Source organism: Chiloscyllium punctatum, chromosome 37 (genome assembly GCF_047496795.1).
Source record: "Chiloscyllium punctatum isolate Juve2018m chromosome 37, sChiPun1.3, whole genome shotgun sequence".
Taxonomy (NCBI): Eukaryota; Metazoa; Chordata; class Chondrichthyes; order Orectolobiformes; family Hemiscylliidae; genus Chiloscyllium; species Chiloscyllium punctatum.
Window position 1 is genome coordinate 7,300,604 of NC_092775.1, and position 19,062 is coordinate 7,319,665.

General features: G+C 41.6%; 1 protein-coding gene across 1 annotated transcript in view; it reads right to left on the bottom strand.

The window, feature by feature from the left end:
• The window catches only part of LOC140462833 (syntenin-1-like), a 42,398-nt gene extending 25,635 nt beyond the window's left edge, over positions 1 to 16,763 (bottom strand). Inside the window, exons 1-3 of the mRNA XM_072556181.1 lie at positions 16,431 to 16,763; positions 3,847 to 3,917; positions 1,417 to 1,486 (exon numbers count right to left, since the gene is read on the bottom strand). Of these exons, the coding sequence (XP_072412282.1) occupies positions 1,417 to 1,486; positions 3,847 to 3,897 (121 nt within the window). The 5' untranslated portion in view covers positions 3,898 to 3,917; positions 16,431 to 16,763. The remainder of the gene's footprint in view (positions 1 to 1,416; positions 1,487 to 3,846; positions 3,918 to 16,430) is intronic.
• Positions 16,764 to 19,062: the final 2,299 nt, after the last annotated feature.

Sequence of the window (19,062 nt, forward strand, 5' to 3'; positions counted from 1 at the left end):
ATCAGACAGGTTTTTAAAACAAGTATCAGCACCTATACAGGGTGGGGCCAAGGTGATGTGCAAATTGGCAGAGATCTGGTTAGGGATCTCTGATGAGGAAGTGACTATTCAATCCCATGGAATAGTTCCAACATTAAATTAGATCACAATCAATTTGCACTTCCATCTATTTGCCTTTCATATTTCTTCAAAACCTGTACCCAATAAAAATTTATCGACTTCAGTCTTTAAGGTTCCAGTTGTCCTCCAGCATCACAGACGCCAGAGAGAGAAAATATCAGATTCTCCCAAAGATTTTACACAGGAAAGTGTTGCTGATTTCTCTTTGGAATGTCTGGCTCTAAATGTACCCTTTAAAACATTTAAACTCCTTGATTGGATCATCCCAGAGCCTTGCGAGTAGAAGGCACAACCACCACTAGTGGAACAACAGAAGATGGAAACTTGCATAACAACAGTTAGCTGTTAACTATCTGTGTGTTTATGGACCAGGCCAGACCCCCTCAAAGCATTACCAAGATAGCCTAGACCCTAATTTTTCTAGTTGTTTTAAGTAGGTGTAAAAGTGGGTTTTCCAGGAGTGCTGCAGCTGCCCCAATCACTCAGTATTTAAAAAAAATTAACAGACTACTGAATGATGCAGAACAGAATATAGAACAACTTAACCCAATCGACTCTATTGCAATTTAATGATGTCTTTCCAAATACCTGCAACATCCTCATAAATACAAATGGTAAAGTCAAACACAGGTTCTTACAGGAGAGATCTGAGAGACAGAATCAGCATGGAACATCTTTCCACTGTAGCCATTCCTTTGGATCCCCAGCTCAAACCCTGACCAGCAGCCTTGAACACGCTTCTTGCGAAATCCTGAGCTAGGAGAACTGGCCACTCCACTTTCATTGTACAAGTGTTTTAAAGAAAACTTAGAAGCCTTTTGCCTGAGGCAGTATCTGTTAGCCATAAGGGCTAACCCCAGCCAAATTGGAACCTCTGCCTTTTACAACCCCTTTTGAAAACCAAGGAAACATAACCTTGTTAAAGGAGCATCATCATCACAGTCTGTAACCCAATTATTAAGGAGGGGAGGAAGTTCCTATCTGTCTCATTTCCCCTTCAATCTGCCCTATTTTAAACCAGAACATGCAGCTGAGCCAGTGATGGGATTACCATTCTGCCAGAACAAGACTGCCCTGAAATTCTACATGTTATGGCCCCTGTGCCAGGACCATGACCTTCTGAGGATTGAGAGGCTGGAGAAGGTTACCACAATAAAGCTAGGTAAGGGCATGGAAAAACGTGGACATATTAATACCAAGAAGGAGTCATGCCTGAGACGCTGAAAGTGGAGGCTGAAGAATAATGGGGAATACAGACATTAAAGTAAGGACACAACACAAATTGCAATGACTCACCACTTCCAACACTGGGCTCCTGAGCTTCAATTGCTGGTGGGGCCATCTTGGATGCAATGGTGGCCTGAGCCTAAAGAAAACAAACATTAAAATGTAATGTCCAATTATATAATAATTATTTTCTAATGACAATAAAGTCAGTCATCAGGTCATTCTGGAATATAGGAAAGACCTCATTCCATCATGGTTCCTGTTTTAGTTTTGTTTTGATTATATTTAGTCCACTTGGTTCGATTTTAGCCACTTTTGCATTCCTTTAGTCCTTTCAGTCTTGTATTAACATCATAACAACCAACAGGTAATCCAGCCTTTATTTCTTTTTCCTGCCCTTTGTTTCTGTATTCTTTATTCTTGTGCAGGAATCAGTAAATTATTCCGAGTGGCTCCATCTGTTTGCATTAAGCAAGTTGTTGAATTTCATGGTGAACTGTGACCTCCACGTAATATATTACTGTAAAGGTTACAATTTACATTCATTGCTCATCAGTATATTCTGGCAATCCAAGCTCAGACACAATATGTTTCGGATGAAGAGTAAACCTCTCTTTCTGCTCTGTTTCCTCCTGCTCCAATGTGATGTTGTTCATTATAGTTTCTGGTGGACTCCACAAGTGAGTCATACATCATGGAAACAGACCAACCATGTTCTCAAACGAAACCAGTCCCGCCTGCCTGTGCTCAGCCCTTATGCCTCCAAACCTTTCCAATTCATGTACTTATCCAAGTATTTTTATAAATGTTGGTAACTGTACCTGCATCCACCATCTTCTCCAGCAGTTCATTCCACACACAAACTGTGTAAAATAGTTGTGCCTCACGTCTTTTCTAAATCTTTCTCCTCTCACCTTAAAAATATGGCCCCTAGTTTTGAATTCTCCTCAGGAAAAGCTCGTGTCATTCACCTTGTCTATGCCCCTCATTATTTTAAAAACCTCTCTAAAGGTCACCCCTCAGTCTCCTTAGCTCCAGTGAAAAAGGTCCTAACCTTTCCAATCTATCCTTATAACACAAACCCTCCATTCCCAGCAACATTCTGGTAAATCCTTTCTGAACCCTCTCTGCTTTAATAATATCTTTCTTATAACAGACCAAAATGGCACACAGTATTTCGGAAGAGGCTTCACCAATATTCTGCACAACCTCAACATGATGTCCCAACTCCTAGAGTTGGTATTACACTTTCATCTATATCAGGATGATATTTATCAAGGTTACATTAACGACCTGAAAAAAAAAACATCTCAGTAGTATTTTAGGATCTGTTCAGCAGTCAATGACTTAGTGACCACTACAAATGTCTTCTGGCACATGCCGGATTAAGAATCAAAGCATTAAGCTTCTTTCAGTTGTGTTGAGCAGATTTTGCTTAAAGTCTGCTATATGGAACTCCAGATCTTCATTCTTATCATTGCTTTGGTGATTCCACTTAATTTTTTCTTATGGCTTCAGTATTGTTCCATCATGTAGGATCAATTTTATTTTCAAGGGCTTCATTATTGGATCATCATCTTGAGCCATTTAAGACATCTGAGAAGCTCATAGTATGCACACAGCACTAGTGTCTATCACTCTCTTCATCTGTCATCTCAAACCATAAATAACCATTAGGCTTGACAATGCCAAATCTGTTGCATGGTGTAAAAATATTCACCACTATCAGTGGCTCACATCTCGCCAGCAACCATCTTGGTTGGTTTCTTTCTAGATAAATATTTGCATATAATATAATTCAGTATTTTGCAGTTCGAGCTCATTGGATATGCTTCCTTTTATGTAATGTTTAACTCAATAGTAACAATACGCCTCTGACCTTGATCTTTTGACTAGTATTTCTGCAAACATTTTTCCTTGTTCCTAACTTGTTCTTCTTATTTGGCCTAGAATGTTTATTGGTACATGGCTAAGTCCTATTCCATTCCTATAATCCAGTTGATGACTGACATCAAAGCTCTTGAACACTGACTACATAGCTCCAAGTGCATATGAAAGAACTGAAACTAACATGGTCATTCTAAAAGATGAGAGACTTAAACAATCCAGGTCTTTTTCAATACATAATTTCAGTTACATCACAGTGTAAACCTTTGCTATAAATTTTGTGTCTTACGATCTTATACTCCACAACCACCTGAAGGAGCAGTGCTCCAAAAACTAGTGCTTCCAAATAAACCTGTTGGACTATAACCTGGTGTTGTGTGATTTTTAACATAATTCCAATTTATGACCAATCCAGAATCATATTTTAATGAACCAAAGATCATCACTATGCCTGGTTTTAGCCACTAGTTTTGTATTCCTTTATGTAACCAGTTAAGAAAATACTTCTATCCTACTGGACTGGCTTGAATTCACCAAAATTTAAGCAACTGACCAATCATCATCAATCCCATAAGCAATGTAGAAACTACATTAAAAATCATTAGAACTGACCTCAAGTACTTTGGAGACCTTCAGATCCTCCAGTGATGGATACAGAGACATTGTCAGTTTCAACCTTGACACTGAAATGGACAGAGTTGTTAGTTACACATGTATAAAATGTTTTGTTTAACATCAACTATTTATTACTGCACAAAGCAGTTCAGAGAAGCAATACCCAGCCCAGTGTGACATCAATAGCTTGACCCAACAAAACACATCCTTCTTACACCGCGAATAAAAGCATTAAAATGCTTGATGCATTAAGCAGGTCAGGAGGCCTGAAGAGAAAGTGTGGCAAATGTTTCAGAGACCTGTTCGGGGGTTACATCTCTGGATTCCAAGACCCTTTTGGTACAGTATTTGGAGATGATAGCATGAAACAATAATAAATGAAAAATATATGTTAAGTATTTCAAGTAACAGTGATTACTTTTGAATTCAAATTTTTTTCTAAAAGTTGTTCACAGGATGGAGACATCACCGAGTAGGCCAGCTATTATTGCCAATTTCAAACTGCCCTTGAGAAGGTGCTGGGCTGTCTTCATACACTGCAGTAGTCCGTAGGATGTAGGAACACCCACAATACTGTTGAGAAGGGATTTCCAGGATTTCACCCAGTGACAGCAAAGAACGACTATATATTTCCAAGCCAGGATGGTGAGTGCCTTGGATGGGAACTTGCAGGTACTGGTATTCCCATGTATCTGCTGCCCTTTTCCTTTGAGGTGATGGATTCACAAATTTGGAAACTCTGCAGCTGGAGGAGCCTTACGGAGTTATTTCAGTGCATCTTGTAGATAGTACGTAGTGCTACTACCGTATGTCAGTGGTGAAGGGAGTGAATGTTAAAGATGGTGGATGTGTGGCTAGTCAAATTGACTGCTTTGTCCTGGATGATGTCAAACTTGTTGAATGTTGTTGGAGCTGCACTCATCCATGAAATTGCAAAGTATTCCATCACACTCATGACTTGTACATTGTAGGTGGGGGACAGGCTTTGGGGACTCAGGAGGTGCATTACTCGCCCCTTGCTGAGGATTCCTGCAGGAGACCTTTGGAGGAAGCCAAGATGGATTGTCCACTCAACACTTCTGGCTGAAGATTGCTGTCAATGCTCCAGCTTTGTCCTTTGCCCTGATATGCTGGACTCCCCAGTCACTGAGGATGCGGATATTTGTGGAACCTCATCGTCCAGGAGTTGTTCAGTTGTCTGTCACCTTTCATGACTGGATGTGGCAGGACTGTAGGGCTCTGATTTGATCCGTTGGTTGTGGGATCGTTGCTTGCTGCTGGCTGGATGGATGGTAAATGGTGCAGTGGGGAAAATGCCAGCACTTGAGGTCACAGATTGTGGCTGCAGATGGCCCACAGCACCTCATGGATGCTTGGTCAAGTTAGTATTATGAGGTTTGGCCCATTTATCATGGTGATGTAGCCTCACAACACAATGAGGGAAACCTGAATGTGAACAGATTTCATCAGCACAAGGACTGTGCAGTGGTCACTCCTACTGTCATCAGCAGCAGGCAGATTGGTCAGGATAAAGTCAAGAAGTCTTTCCCCTCTTGTTGGTTCCCTTGCCACTTGTTGTATGTCCAGTATAACAGCCATGACCATTAGGACTCAACCAGTCCAGTCAGTAGGGATTCTGCTGAGCCACTCTTGGTAATGGACATTTAAATCCTCCACCCTGAGTACAACTTGTGCCCTGACCACTCTCAGTGCTTTCTCCAGGTGGCATTCACAGGCATTCAGTATCAAGGAGTACTGATTCATCAGGCCAGGGGCAGTATGTGATAATCAGTAGGATGTTACCTTGCCTGTATTTGACCTTGATACCATATCATTTCATGAGGTCTGGAGTAAATATTGAGGATTCTCAGAGCAATTTCTTCCAGATTTTGTACCACTGTGCCACTACCTCTGATAGAACTGTCTTGCCAGGGGGAAGGACATATCCAGGAATGGGATTGGGATGGGGATGGGGATGGGGATGGGGATGGGACAGTCACACTCGTCAAATCATACTTCACGGACAGACAATGTCCCAAACTCCATGCAAGGTTATTGTTTGATTAGCTTGTGGGTCAGTTCTCCTACATTTGTCACAATACACCAGTTGTTTGTAAGGAAGATCAGTGTCATCAAGCCTGTGGTTGTCCTTATCTTTTCCGGTGCCCAGGTTGATACTAGGTAGTCCATCTGGTTTGTTTCCCATCCCTGGACTTTGTAGCAGTTTTGATAGAACTGAGTAGCTTGCTTGGTCATTTCAGAGGGCAGTTAGGGTCAACCACATTGCAGTGGGTCAGTAGTCACATGCAGATCATCTATGAAAGGCAGATTCCCTTCCTCAAAGAATACTGGTGAACCAAATTTTATATGAGTCCATAAGACCATGAGACATAGGAGCAGAAATTAGGCCATTCAGCCCATCAAGTCTGCTTTGCCATTCAATCATGTTTGTTAAGTTTCTCAACCCCATTTTCCTGCTTTCTCCCCATAACCCTTGATCCCTCTGATACTTAGTATTAGGTATACTCAATGACCAGGCCTTTACAGTCTTCTGTGGCAATGAATTCCATAGGTTCACCACTCTCTGACTGAAGAAGTTTCTTCTTATCTCCATTTTGAAAGGTCTTCTCTTTACTCTAAGGCTGTGCCCTCAGATCCTAGTCTCTCCTACCTTTGGAAACATTTTCCCAACATCTACTCTGTCCAGGCCATTCAGTATTCCGAATGTTTCAATTAGATCCTCCCCCATCCTTCTAAACGTCATTGAGTATAAATTCGCAGTCCTTAAATGTTCCTCATACGTTAAGCTGTTCATTCCTGGGACCATTCTCATGAACCTCCTCTGAACATGCTCGAAGGCCACTATATCCTTTCTGAGATATCAGGCCCAGAACTGTGCACAGTACTCCAATTGTAATCTGACCAGAGCTTCTAGAGCCTCAGAAATTCATCCTTGCTTTCATATTCAAATCCTCTCAAAATAAATTCCATCATTGCATTTGTGAATGGTTGCCATTAGGCTAGCCTTTAATTGAGTTCAAATTTCACCATCTCTTCTGGTAAGATTCAAATCCATGTCACCAGAATATTGGCAGTGTCATTCTGAATTGCTAGCTCAGTGATATTACCGCTCTGCCATTGGCTCCCTGGGTGCAGTATCAAGTTGAGAGAGAAAGCTCAACCTCATCTCCATTCAACGGAAGGATAAGCATATTGGTTCTCCACAGGCACGTGAACCTTTGCATTCGCTTCCTCTCTGTGATTGTGCAAATGGTCCTTAATGCCCAGATGTTAGAAAGATTCACCCTGAAGTCTGACGCAGGAGGTTTGGCCATGGAGTCATCTCCCCACAGGAAGCAGTCTCTTTAACAAGACGGGACAAAATTCATGAGAAAGAACTAAATACCATAGCATTGAGGGGTGTATTAGAACATGAGACTTTGTCTGTATTCCAATAATAACAATGACTTGCACTGATGTGGCACCTTTAACATAATGGAACATTGTGAGGCACTTCACAGGAACATCATAAAACAAAATATGACAGAAGAACAAGAGGAGAAACAAGGGGAGATGACTAAGAGTTTAGTTGAAGAGCTGAGTTTTCAGGAGCTGTGAAAAGAAATAATAGATGGTGGAGAGATTTAGGGTGAAAATTCCAGAGCTTATTGCCTGGGCAGCTGAAGGCATGGCCAACAATAGGGAAGTAAGGATGCTCAATGCACTCAAATGAGATGTGTGCAATCTCTCTTGCTGGGGAGTAGGGTATAAACAATTGAGGGGTGATCAGACTGAGCTGTTTAAAATGTTAGGAGCAATTTATAACATAGATACAAAGAAACTATTTCCTTTTTTTGAGGGAAACGTTAGTCAGAATTGCTACAACACAGAGAGGCCAATCAGTCCATTGTGTCCACACTGGTCCTGTTTTCCAGCACTTGGCCTATAGTTTTATGGTGCTTCAAGTGTTTATCTAAATACAGAGAAACCTCGATTATCCGAATATTGGATTATCCGGCAAGATCACAAGGACCCGATGCTTGGTTAAACTATGTTATCAGGCATTCGATCATCTGGAATTTGATTAACTGAATGAAATACTCCCCACTCGTGTCCTTCAGACAATCGAGGTTCCTCTGTATTACTTAAATTTCAAGTGTCCCCATCTCTAACACCTTTTTAGGCTGTGGGGCCCTAATGAGCCCTACTCTTTCTCTGGTTATTCCCCTTCCTCTAATATACTTTGTAAAATATACTTTTGGATTTCTCTTAATGTTATGCATCGCTAAAAATCACAACACCAGGTTATAGTCCAACAGGTTTAATTGGAAGTTCTAGCTTTTGGAGCACCGCTCCTTTATCGCTCTGAAAGCTAGTGTGCTTCCAATTAAACCTGTTGGACTATAACCTGGTGTTGTGTGATTTTTAACTTTGTACACCCCAGTCCAACACCAGCATCTCCAAATCATGTTATGCATCGAATCTTTTTCATATCTCCTCTTCACTCTCCTAATATTTTTAAAAAATAAATTCCCTGCACTTTCTACACTCCCCTGGGGCATCTACTATTTTCAACTTTCAGAGCAAAGGCAGATAAATGAATTGAGGGAAAGATTAGTGGTGACTTAACTGAACGGCAGAATAGGTTAGAGGGGCTGACTGGCCTCCTGCTGCTCTTAAAGCTCCTGTTTCTGATGGAGCAATTCGGGTCATTTAACTCCTAATCACTTTCTCTTCCAAAAATAAATTATTCAATTTGAATATGAATCTATTTTTTTCCCAGTGAAGTATCTGAACAATGAAATGATACTTTGCATATCTGAACAATGCAAGAGATACATGCCACTACCTAATCTGATGTGTATTTTAATAAAGCTTCCTGTTTCTGATGCAGGTTGAGCAGGAGTTGTCTATTCCTGCTCCTAATTCTTATGTTCCTATATTCTTCACAACCTTTGATTCTTCCCAATCTCAGTCAGATATTATAGTCCCTCCCTAGTTTGCTCATCGTGGACTCAGGACATTAGCAATGAGGCTATGATCGCTGGGGAGGATGAGGACGTAGTACTTGTTGATATGCTTTTATTCTGTTGTTCTCTCTGTACATCTTGAATTGGAAGCTTGATCCCTTCTTGATTGTGTCACAGATAACGCAGGTGGCCAAAGTGATTAAGAAAGCATGATGCATGCTTGCCTTCATTAGCTAGGGCATGGAGTACAGGAGTTGGCAAACTACATTGCAGCTATATAAAACCCTGGTTAAGCTACATTTGGAGTACTGTGCACAGGTTTGGTCGCCACATTAACAGAAGGACATGGAAGCTTTGGAGAGATTGCAGAGAAAGTTCACCAGGATGTGGCCTGGTCTCGAGTGCATTGGCTATGTGGAAAGGTTAAAAAGACTAGGATTGTTTTCACTAGCAAGATGGCAGCTTGATGGAGACCTGATAGAGGTCGATACAATTATGAGAGGCATAGATAGGGTGGAAAGTCAGAGGCTATTTTTCCAGGGTCAAAGTTTCAATTACAAGATGGCACAGGTTCAAGGTGACCGGGGTGGGGTGGAGTTTAAGGGAGTCGTACAAGGGAAGTTTTCACGCAGAGAGTATTAGGAATCTGGAACACACTGCCACAAGAGGTGTTGGAAGCAGGCACATTGGTGACAATTGAGAGACATCTGGATGGTAACATGGATAGGGAGGGAATAGAGGGGTACGGACTGAATAAGGGCAGAAAGTTTGTTTTTTAGTTTAGTTAGGACATGATGATCGGCACAGGCTTTTTCTTTTGGGGGGTGGGGCGCAAAAAGCCTGTTCCTACTGTACTTCTCTTTTGTTCTTTTCTCCATTTATAACACTTAGTGCTGTCATCTCTCAGTGATCACAGAGCCATCATCAAATAGAAGACAAGGCTAGGGGCTAAGTGCTGGAAAACAGGACTCAAATAGATAGGTGCTTGATGACTGGCACAGAGACAATTGACCAAGGGGCCTCTTTCTGTGATGTATGACTATGACTCATCAATTCATAACAGAGGGAGAAAACAACAAAAAAGTAAATCAGGAGAACTGAGTATTAAATAGGCATGGGACAGCAATATTCAGCATGGTAGATCTATTTACAAACTAAATGCAGCAATGTTGGAGCAGATTATGTGATGTAATCTCCAGGAATTAATTGAATTAGAGTTGATAACCCAACAGCTCTTTCCTAGGGCCACCAGTGACTCAAAGCAGCTAAGTCACATCTTCATAATTGAACTGTGAATCAAAATGGCTTTGTTCAATAACAAAGAGAAGGTAGACTCCTAAAAGGGAGTGACACATTTTACAATTTGTCATTGTTGTCTCCTGAGATACAAACATCTCCCAGTGAACAAATTACAACTTAATGCTCTAGGGCTACAGTACCCTAACGACTACACAAACAACTCCTTTTGTAGCTAATTCCAAACTCTAGAAGGGATCAACTCACTGAACATCACAACATTCAGTAATCATTAGATCACAGTTGCCTCTCTGATCAAAGCCAAATAAAATTATTTGATACTCCAGCCTTGAAGTAGCTCATTCAACTAAACTTTTAAAATTTACTTCTAGCACTTGACTTCCTCATCTCCATTTTCACAATCAATGAGATACACAATCTCCAACTCAGGGATCAGTTAGCTCCATTGCCTGGATGGCTGGTTTGTGAGGTAGAGTAATACCAACAGTGTGGGTTCAATGCCCACATTGGCTGAGGTTGCCATGAAGGACACTCCTTCTCAATCTCTCCTGTTACCTCAGACATGGTGACCCTCAGTCCCATTTGTCTCTCCAATGACAGAGCAACCTCACATTCACAGCAATGTCACATTCAGTACGACAATGGTGACTTTTTTAAAATTTCCAACTCCACTTTTTAAGTGCTGAATTTCCTTATCCAAGTGGACTGTCCTAATTTTGTATTGTCTACAAACTGCCTTCTGGAATGGGGGTTACAGGGGTTGGGGTGAAGGGGATTCTTCAGGGTCCACATGTAGATGTCACATTGGTTTGTTTCTGATCCACTGGCACCTCCCTCAATGTGATCTGAGTCCAAAATAATGATCAGTGTGTCCCAAATCTCTACTTTTGTTTCTGTGGGATAAATATTCTCTTCTGCTGAGGATTCATTTGACCTGAGTCTGTTTAACCTGTCTCATACTCCCATTTCATACTGTGTCAATCTTGTCCTTGTTTACACACTGACCCAAATAATTGCATTAACTATGGTTCACACATTTAACCCATAACTTCTATATGGCTCATCTCTTAACTTTCCCTGGATAAACGGTCACCCTGGAACAATCACCAGTCAGGGATGTTCCCTCCCAGTCGGGGAACACTTCAGCAGTCAGGGCATTTGGCCTTGGATCTTCAGGTGACCATCCTCTGAGGCTGACCTTGGGTTATGAAATAAAGCAGAGTGGCTAAGCAGAGGCTGATAGCCAAGTTCGGTACCCATGAGGATGGCCTCAACTGGGACCTTGGGTTCATGTCACATTACAGGTGACCCCACTACACTATACATGCACTCTCAGTCAGACACACACACCCATGCACACACCCTCTCACAGGCTAATACTCCATCACACTCAACCAAGCATGCACACACGTAAACACACACACACTCATAAGTCTATGGGGTGAATTTGAACTTGCACAATTGTATTTTCAGATACATTCTATTTTTGCTAAAAAGCACACAACTTGCAGGCGGTCAATGCAAGCAGTCAATCTATGTAACATTTTACAAATTCCTACTTTGGAAATAGAACCAGTCTGACTCAAGATTGAGATACAGACAGACTCTGACCTCACACCTTTAATGCATTGTCTGAGCTGAGATGTCACCTTTTTTAAAATAAAACCTTAAGTTATCTCTAGAGTGAGACTTAAAGAAGTTCTGCGATTTGCATATTAATGAACTGAAACCTGCAACTCATTCTAAAAGATGAAAGACTTAACATCAATCTAGGTTTGTTTAATTGCATGACACTGTGGTCTTTTGCTATAAATTCTGTGTTCTATGATCCTGCTTCACAGCTACCTGATGAAGGAACAGCGCTCTGAAATCTGTTGGACTATAACCTGGTGTTGTGAGATTTTTAACTTTGTCCACCCCAGTCCAACACCAGCACCTCCACATCTTCCCTTTCTGGCATTCCTCTATGCAACCTTGGTAAGGACTGTCCAATGATATCTATTATAGCCCACTGACTGAAGTACAGTGTGAATGGACAGATTACAGTTAACATGATATAGTAATTACAACAAAAAGATATTGGAAAAATATGTAGACTATCATGTCTCATTCGACTTAAGTAAATTGATCATATTGATTAATCCAGCATATGTCTAACTGGTTAGTTCATTAAGCTGACTCTAGGTCAGAGGTCAAACGTCATTAATGTACATTTGTAGGCAACATGTGTGCAGCCTAGACAGTCAGTTGATATTTGCTTGTGGAAAACCCGACATGGTAATTTAACACCTCACCACCACAAGATCAAATATTTTGTTACTTAGTTGTTATATCTCAATTGTAACACCATCTGGTGACTCTAGAGAAAATTGCCAGAGATGGAGAAAGATGCACATTCATTGTATCCTTTACCTTTTCCAAGTTCTGTTCCACAGTTTGAGCAAAATAAATCAGCTGGCTTTTCAATGGAGTACTGAGGGAATATTGAACTGTCAGGTGTATGTCAAATATGATTCTTTTGCTGCCTGTGGAACATTGTCATGGAGAGTGAGAGATGTTGTAAATATAACAATTAATGAGGTTAATGCTTATGTGGCATTTGCATTCTAGCTCCCCACATCGCACCCCCCCCCCAACAAATTATTAGTCAGGAGGTTCATAGTTCCTTAAAAGGTGGAGCCACAGGTAGATAGGATAGTGAGGATGACATCTGGTGTGCTTGCCATTATTGGTCAGTGCATTGAGTATCGGAGTTGGGAGGTCAATGTTGCAGCTGTAAAGGATATTGGTTTGGCCACTTTTAGAATACTGTGTGTAATTCTGGTCTCCCTAATATATGGAGAACGTTGTTAAACTTGAAAGGGCTCAGAAAAGATTTACAAGGATGTTGCCAGGGTTGGAGGGTTTGAGCTATAGGGAGAGACTGAATAAGCTGGGGCTATTTTCCCTCGCACGTCAAAAAAATCATGACGGGCATGGATAGGGTAAGTAGATAAGATCTTTTCCCTGGGGTGGGAGATTTCACAACTATAAGACATAGGTTTAAGATGACAGGGAAAAGATTTAAAAGGGATCTAAGGGGCAACTTTTTTCACACAGAGGGTGGTACATGTATACAATGAGCTGCCAGAGGAAGTGGTGGAGGCTGGTACAATTATAACATTTAAAAGGCATCTGAATGGGTAAATGAATAGGAAGGGTTTGGATGGATATGGGCCAAATGCTGGCAAATGGGACTCGATTAATTTAGAATATCTGGTCAGCATGCTCAGGTTGGTCTGAAAGGTCTGTTTCCGTGCTGTACATGTCTATGATTCTACTGAGGTCAAAAGGGACATGCCCCCACTCACCGCCCACCCCCCTCCCTCCACCCAAACCCAATCCAGAAACTACATTAAGTCATCTCTAGATGAGTCATTCAATAGATGAAAAGTCACTATCAAAACCTATGCCTAATATTTTGAAATTTTATGGTCTATAGCTTGGCTCTTCATCAATATCCAGTTCATCACTTCCTAAGCTTTAGGAACGTCACCGGAATTTAGTGAATTACAAAAATATTGGATTGGGCGGCATTAATTTCTGCCCCATCTCATGAGGCCAAACTGGTTGAACAAGCTGTTTAATCCTATTTATTTTATAGTGACTTAAAAAAAAACAAGGGATGTTGTCCATTCCTAACTCGACTTGTGAAGGTGGTGGTGAGCTACCTCTTGAACTGCCGCAGTCCTTCTGGTATCTGTAGCTGTTTGGTACAATTGGATGGCTGACTGGGCCATTTCAGAGGAAAGTTAAGTTAAACCTGGAGTCACATGAGACAGACAATGCAAGAACAGCAGATTTCCTCTCCTAAAAAATCACAGTGAACCAGGTGGATTTTTCAGACAATGTATCATAGTTTCACGGTCATTAGAACCTTGCTCATAACTCTAGATTTATTAATCAAATTCAAATTTCATCAGCTGTCATCTGAACCCATGTTCTCAGGCCATTAGCCCAGGCCACTGGATTACTAGTCTGGTGCTACGGTCTCCCCTGCTACCATTCTGTCAATTTGGATTAGCTATATTACTCATTGGCATCTGAGGCAAAAGGTTATATGTTCAAATCCCCCCACTAGCTCAAAGCATGACTGTTCAGTGCAGTATTCTGGATGCTCTGCAGTGTTGACACTGCTTTTCCAATGACACATTAATCTGAAACTCCTTTTAGCTTCTGGTGAATGCATTCAACCCTCAATCAATATTGCCTGAACCACATTTATAGTTTACAGGACCCTGGCATGTATAATTTGGCTCTGGATCTATGTGCCTGTGTAACAGTAGCGAGTACACTTCAGATGTAATTTACTGACTATGAAAAACTTTGGAACAAAACTGTAGCTTTGGGTGTCCTTTTGTGAAACTGTGAAAATAGAGATCCATCTCTCCACTCTCTGGGTCAAAAATAATTAAAGCTCAGGGCTGGTGATTCTTTGTGGAGTGATTTTTTTTAAATCAAGGCCTCACAGCCTCAAAGTGCATTGTGTAATGGATTCAAATAACAACAAACAATAAAGGAGGGAGGTGACATACTTGGAAAATGAAAAGTCGCAGAACTTTGGGAAAAGAGCTTGAGTCTGGAACTAACTGGATAGCTCTTTCAAAGAGCCAGCAGGATTACAAAGAACAAAATTGTCTCGTGTGCTGTATGATTCTAAAAAATGTGTAACTACCGATCAACCCTAAACTAAAATTAACTACAAAGAATGGTTACCAGATTATTCGTCAGGACATCAAATCTAAGCAGTTAGAGTGTAACACAAATGCAGTATTATGTTAAGTAGAAATTACAAATTAGGTTCATATCCCCTGCAATGTAAAAGATTGAGGGATGCCTTGATATAGATTTTTTTAAGTTATTTTTAAATAAAAGAATTAATGGCCTAGATAGAGGGAAGCATTTTCTGGTGGGGTAGAGGTTGAGAACAGGGTGAGATAATATTACAGTCAGAGATGGACCTTTTAAAAGAGAAGTTAGGAAACTCTTCATCACACAGAGAATAGTGGAAGTATGAAACACTCACTAATTGCCCGTAGTGTTAGGGGAACGGGTCTGGGTGGGATGCACTTCGGCGGGTGGGTGTGGACTTGTTGGGCCGAAGGGCCTGTTTCCACACTGTAAATAATCTAATCTAATGCAGTAGATACTAGTTTAATTGGCTATAAAATCTGAAATAGATTTGTGCTGGACAAGTGTGTACAAGGAATGGCAGGATTCTTGTGGTGCGGTGATAGGTCACTACCTCTCGACCAGGGTGTAGTAACACCTCTGAACGGGTCGATTGGACAATAATGATAATAGGAAACAGAGGCAGGCAGTGGATTGCAGTTATGATACAGAAAGCAAGAATCTCATTTGTTGAGGAATCAGCTGTCAGGATTTCATAGTCTAGACCTGCTCCTATTTTCCTGTTAGAGATAAAAAAAAAACTGCAGATGCTGGAATCCAAAACAGGCAGGAGGCTGGAAGAACACAGCAAGCCAGGCAGCATCAGGCGGTGAAGTGGACGTTTTGGGTGTAATGTTCAGGACTCTTATTTCCTCCATTTTCCTATTAGCAGCACTGGACTATTTATAACCTCCCTACAAATGCACTACCTAAACCAGGAAATGTCCGGGCTGTGTCCCCAAACGAAGTGGGTAACCTTCTGTGAAATGACAAAGGTGGTCTGTTTCAATTCACTTCATTGAGCACATACTGGGAAAGTGTAACTGCATGGAACCAGACAAGCTCCCTGTTCCTGTGACTGCGCCCCCGCCTAATAAATAAATAAAAGCTGTTGATACTCTTAAAGTGTTAGACATCCGATGGGGCTTAGGGTGGAAACCAGCTTCACCGCTTCATTTCGATTAGTCAGATATTTGCAAACTGGAATAAAAAGAGATAAACGACCGAAATCGATGAACTTTAAAGAGGGGTCAGACTGTTGGTGAGCCCGGAGTGAAACATTTACAGATATACATGGCGTGGGTCATAATATGATGTCAAGTCTTCCACAAAGTACGTATAATGTTTCCCAATTAACCATTTCATTTACTGGTTTATATGAGTTCAATCCTTTGCAGCCAGATTCTCTTTGGTTGCTAATTTTCATCCGAGGATCAAAAGTAACTTCGTACCATAGATTGGTTGGTCAGTTTAAATAATGTTATTCTAGGTTTAAAGAGCACAGATTTCAGTTTGACGCTCAGGAAGGGACGGAGAAACCAGAGAGGAATTCACCAAGAGAAGGAAACTAAACTCTCAGCCGGAACGAGACAGATTCAGAATAAAAACAATCCTGGCCAAAGAAATGGAAAGAAGTCAACTCACCTCAGAGAAGAGTTTAGTTTGAGAAAGACGATTCGCTTCTCCCACTGTGACGGTGAACGCCTGGAAAATGTCGTGGGGAGCAGGCGGATCCACTGATCGAGCGCAAGGAGGAAGCAGGAAGAGAACAATTGAAAAACAGATCTTGGGATTGGCGAGGGTGGATTCTCCACTACTCATGCACTGGGAATGTGTCAGTAAAACTCGAAGAGGAGCCTTCAACCCTCGATCAGGTTGGGTTAGTGAAGGAGGGGAGCATTTAAAACTTTTAGGTCAGTTACAGTACCTCTCTAGACCAGGTAGGACTTGGTGAGTGACCAATATGCAAAAAGAATTTTCCCTCCCCTCCCTGAACAACAACGAGCTTTTCCCACTGGAATCCACTGGGACTCACGTTTCAAGTGAAACTGAAGTTGCCTCCCTGGAGATTCCGTCACCTGACCTCGCCACATTAGGGAACACTTTACCCCAACTCGTCAGATTTTTAATTCTTGTCAACAAGGGTTCAAAAACAGGGAGAATAAACATGCCTTTTTTTTCCCAAATAAAAACATGGTTTTATTTGTCTCTCCAAATGAAAAAAAAATTCTATAAACGGTGTGTGCCACCATTTAACAAAATAACTGAGGATGCTGGAAACGTGAATCCAGTGCAGACCCCCCGAAACGTTAATCCTGCTTTCTCTGCACAGATGCTGCCAGACCTGCTGAATTTCTCCAGCCATTTCTGGGGTTTTTTTTGTATGTGGCAGCATTTGTTGCTCATTTCAATTGCCTTGAACAAAATCCGCAAGAATATGAGTGGATCGTTTGGATCCTTCGGTTTATCCCACTATACAGTAAGATTATGGGGTATTTGATCATGCCCCAACTTCACATATTTCTCCCCTCCACCCGCTTTTTAATTCATTGAAGATGAAAAGTTTGCTTACCTCAGCCTCGAATATATTCATTAACCCAGGCCACCTCTGCTTGCTAGGGTAGAAAAATTCAAAGATGAATGACCACCTCAGGGAAGTTATGATATGGCGGAGGCAAAAGTAGGTACTGCAGGTGCCAGTGTTGGGCTGGGGTGGACAAAGTTAAAAATCCCACAACACCAGGTTGTAGGTCAGCAGGTTTTTTGGAAGCACTAGCTTTTGGAGCACTGCTCCTTCATCAGGTAGCTGTGAAGCAGGATCATAAGAATAAAATTTATAGCAAAAGGCCACAGTGTTATGCAACTGAAATGATATATTGAACAAACCTAGATCATTATTATGTCTTTCATCTTTTTGAATGGGTTGCAGGTTTCAGTTCATTTATATGTAAATCCCAGAACTTCTTTTCAGTCCTATTCTCAAGATAACAAGGTTTTATTTAAAAAGTGACATCTCAGCTCTGACAATGCATTAAAGATGTGAGGTTAGAGTCTGTCTGTATCACAATCTCGAGTAAGAGTGGTTCTATTTCCAAAGTAGGAATTTATAAAATAATACACAGATTGACTGACTGTCTGAAGAAGGGCTTATGCCCGAAACGTCAATTCTCCTGCTCCTTGGATGCTGCCTGACCTGCGCTTTTCCCGCAACACATTTTTCAGCTCTGATCTCTAGCATCTGCAGTCCTCACTTTCTCCTGTCTGCAAATAGTGCACTTTTTGAGCAAATAGAATGTATCTACAAATATAATTCTGCAAATGCAAATTCACCCCATAGACTTATATGCGTGTGTGCATGCATGAGTGTGTGTGTGTGTGTGTGTGCGTGTGCGCATTTGAGTGCACGAGAGAGTGTGTATTTTTATGTGTGCATACGTGCGTGAGTGTAATAGTGTCATAGAGATGTACAGCATGGAAAACAGACCCTTCAGTCCAACGCGTCCATGCCGACCAGATATCCCAACCCAATCTAGTCTCACCTGCCAGCACCCAGCCCATATCCCTCCAAACCCTTCCAAGTCATAGACCCATCCAAATGCCTCTTAAATATTGCATTATACCAGCTTCCACCACTTCCTCTGGCAGCTCATTCCATACATGTACCACTCTCTGCGTGAAAAAGTTGACCCTTAGGTCTCTTTTATATCTTTCCCCTCTCACCCTAAACCTATGCTCTCTAGTTCTGGACTCCCCGACCCCAGGGAAAAGACTTTGTCAATTTACCCTATCCATGCCACTCATAATCTTGTAAACCCCCATAAGGTCACCCCTTAGTCTCCGACGCTCCAGGGAAAACAGCCCCAGCCTGTTCAGCCTCTCCCTATAGTTCAAATCCTCCAACTTTGGCAACATTCTTGGAAATCTTTTCTGACCCCTTTCAAGTTTCACAACATCTTTCCAATAGGAAGGAGACCAGAATTGCATGCAGATGGAATATAAGTCTGTGAGAGTGAGTGTGTGGGATGTATGTGTGTGTATGAGAGACTGCGTGTACAAGAGTCCTCCAAGGAAGACTTTGGGATACACACCAATGCACAGTGGCCAAGCAGAGGCTGATAGCCAAGTTCGGAACCCATGATGATGGCCTCAACCGGGACCTTGGGTTCATGTCACACTGCAGGTGACCCCACTACATGATACACACTCTCTCTCTCACATACACACACACACTCTTACATACTCCACACTCATGCAAACCCTCTCTCACGCCTAACAC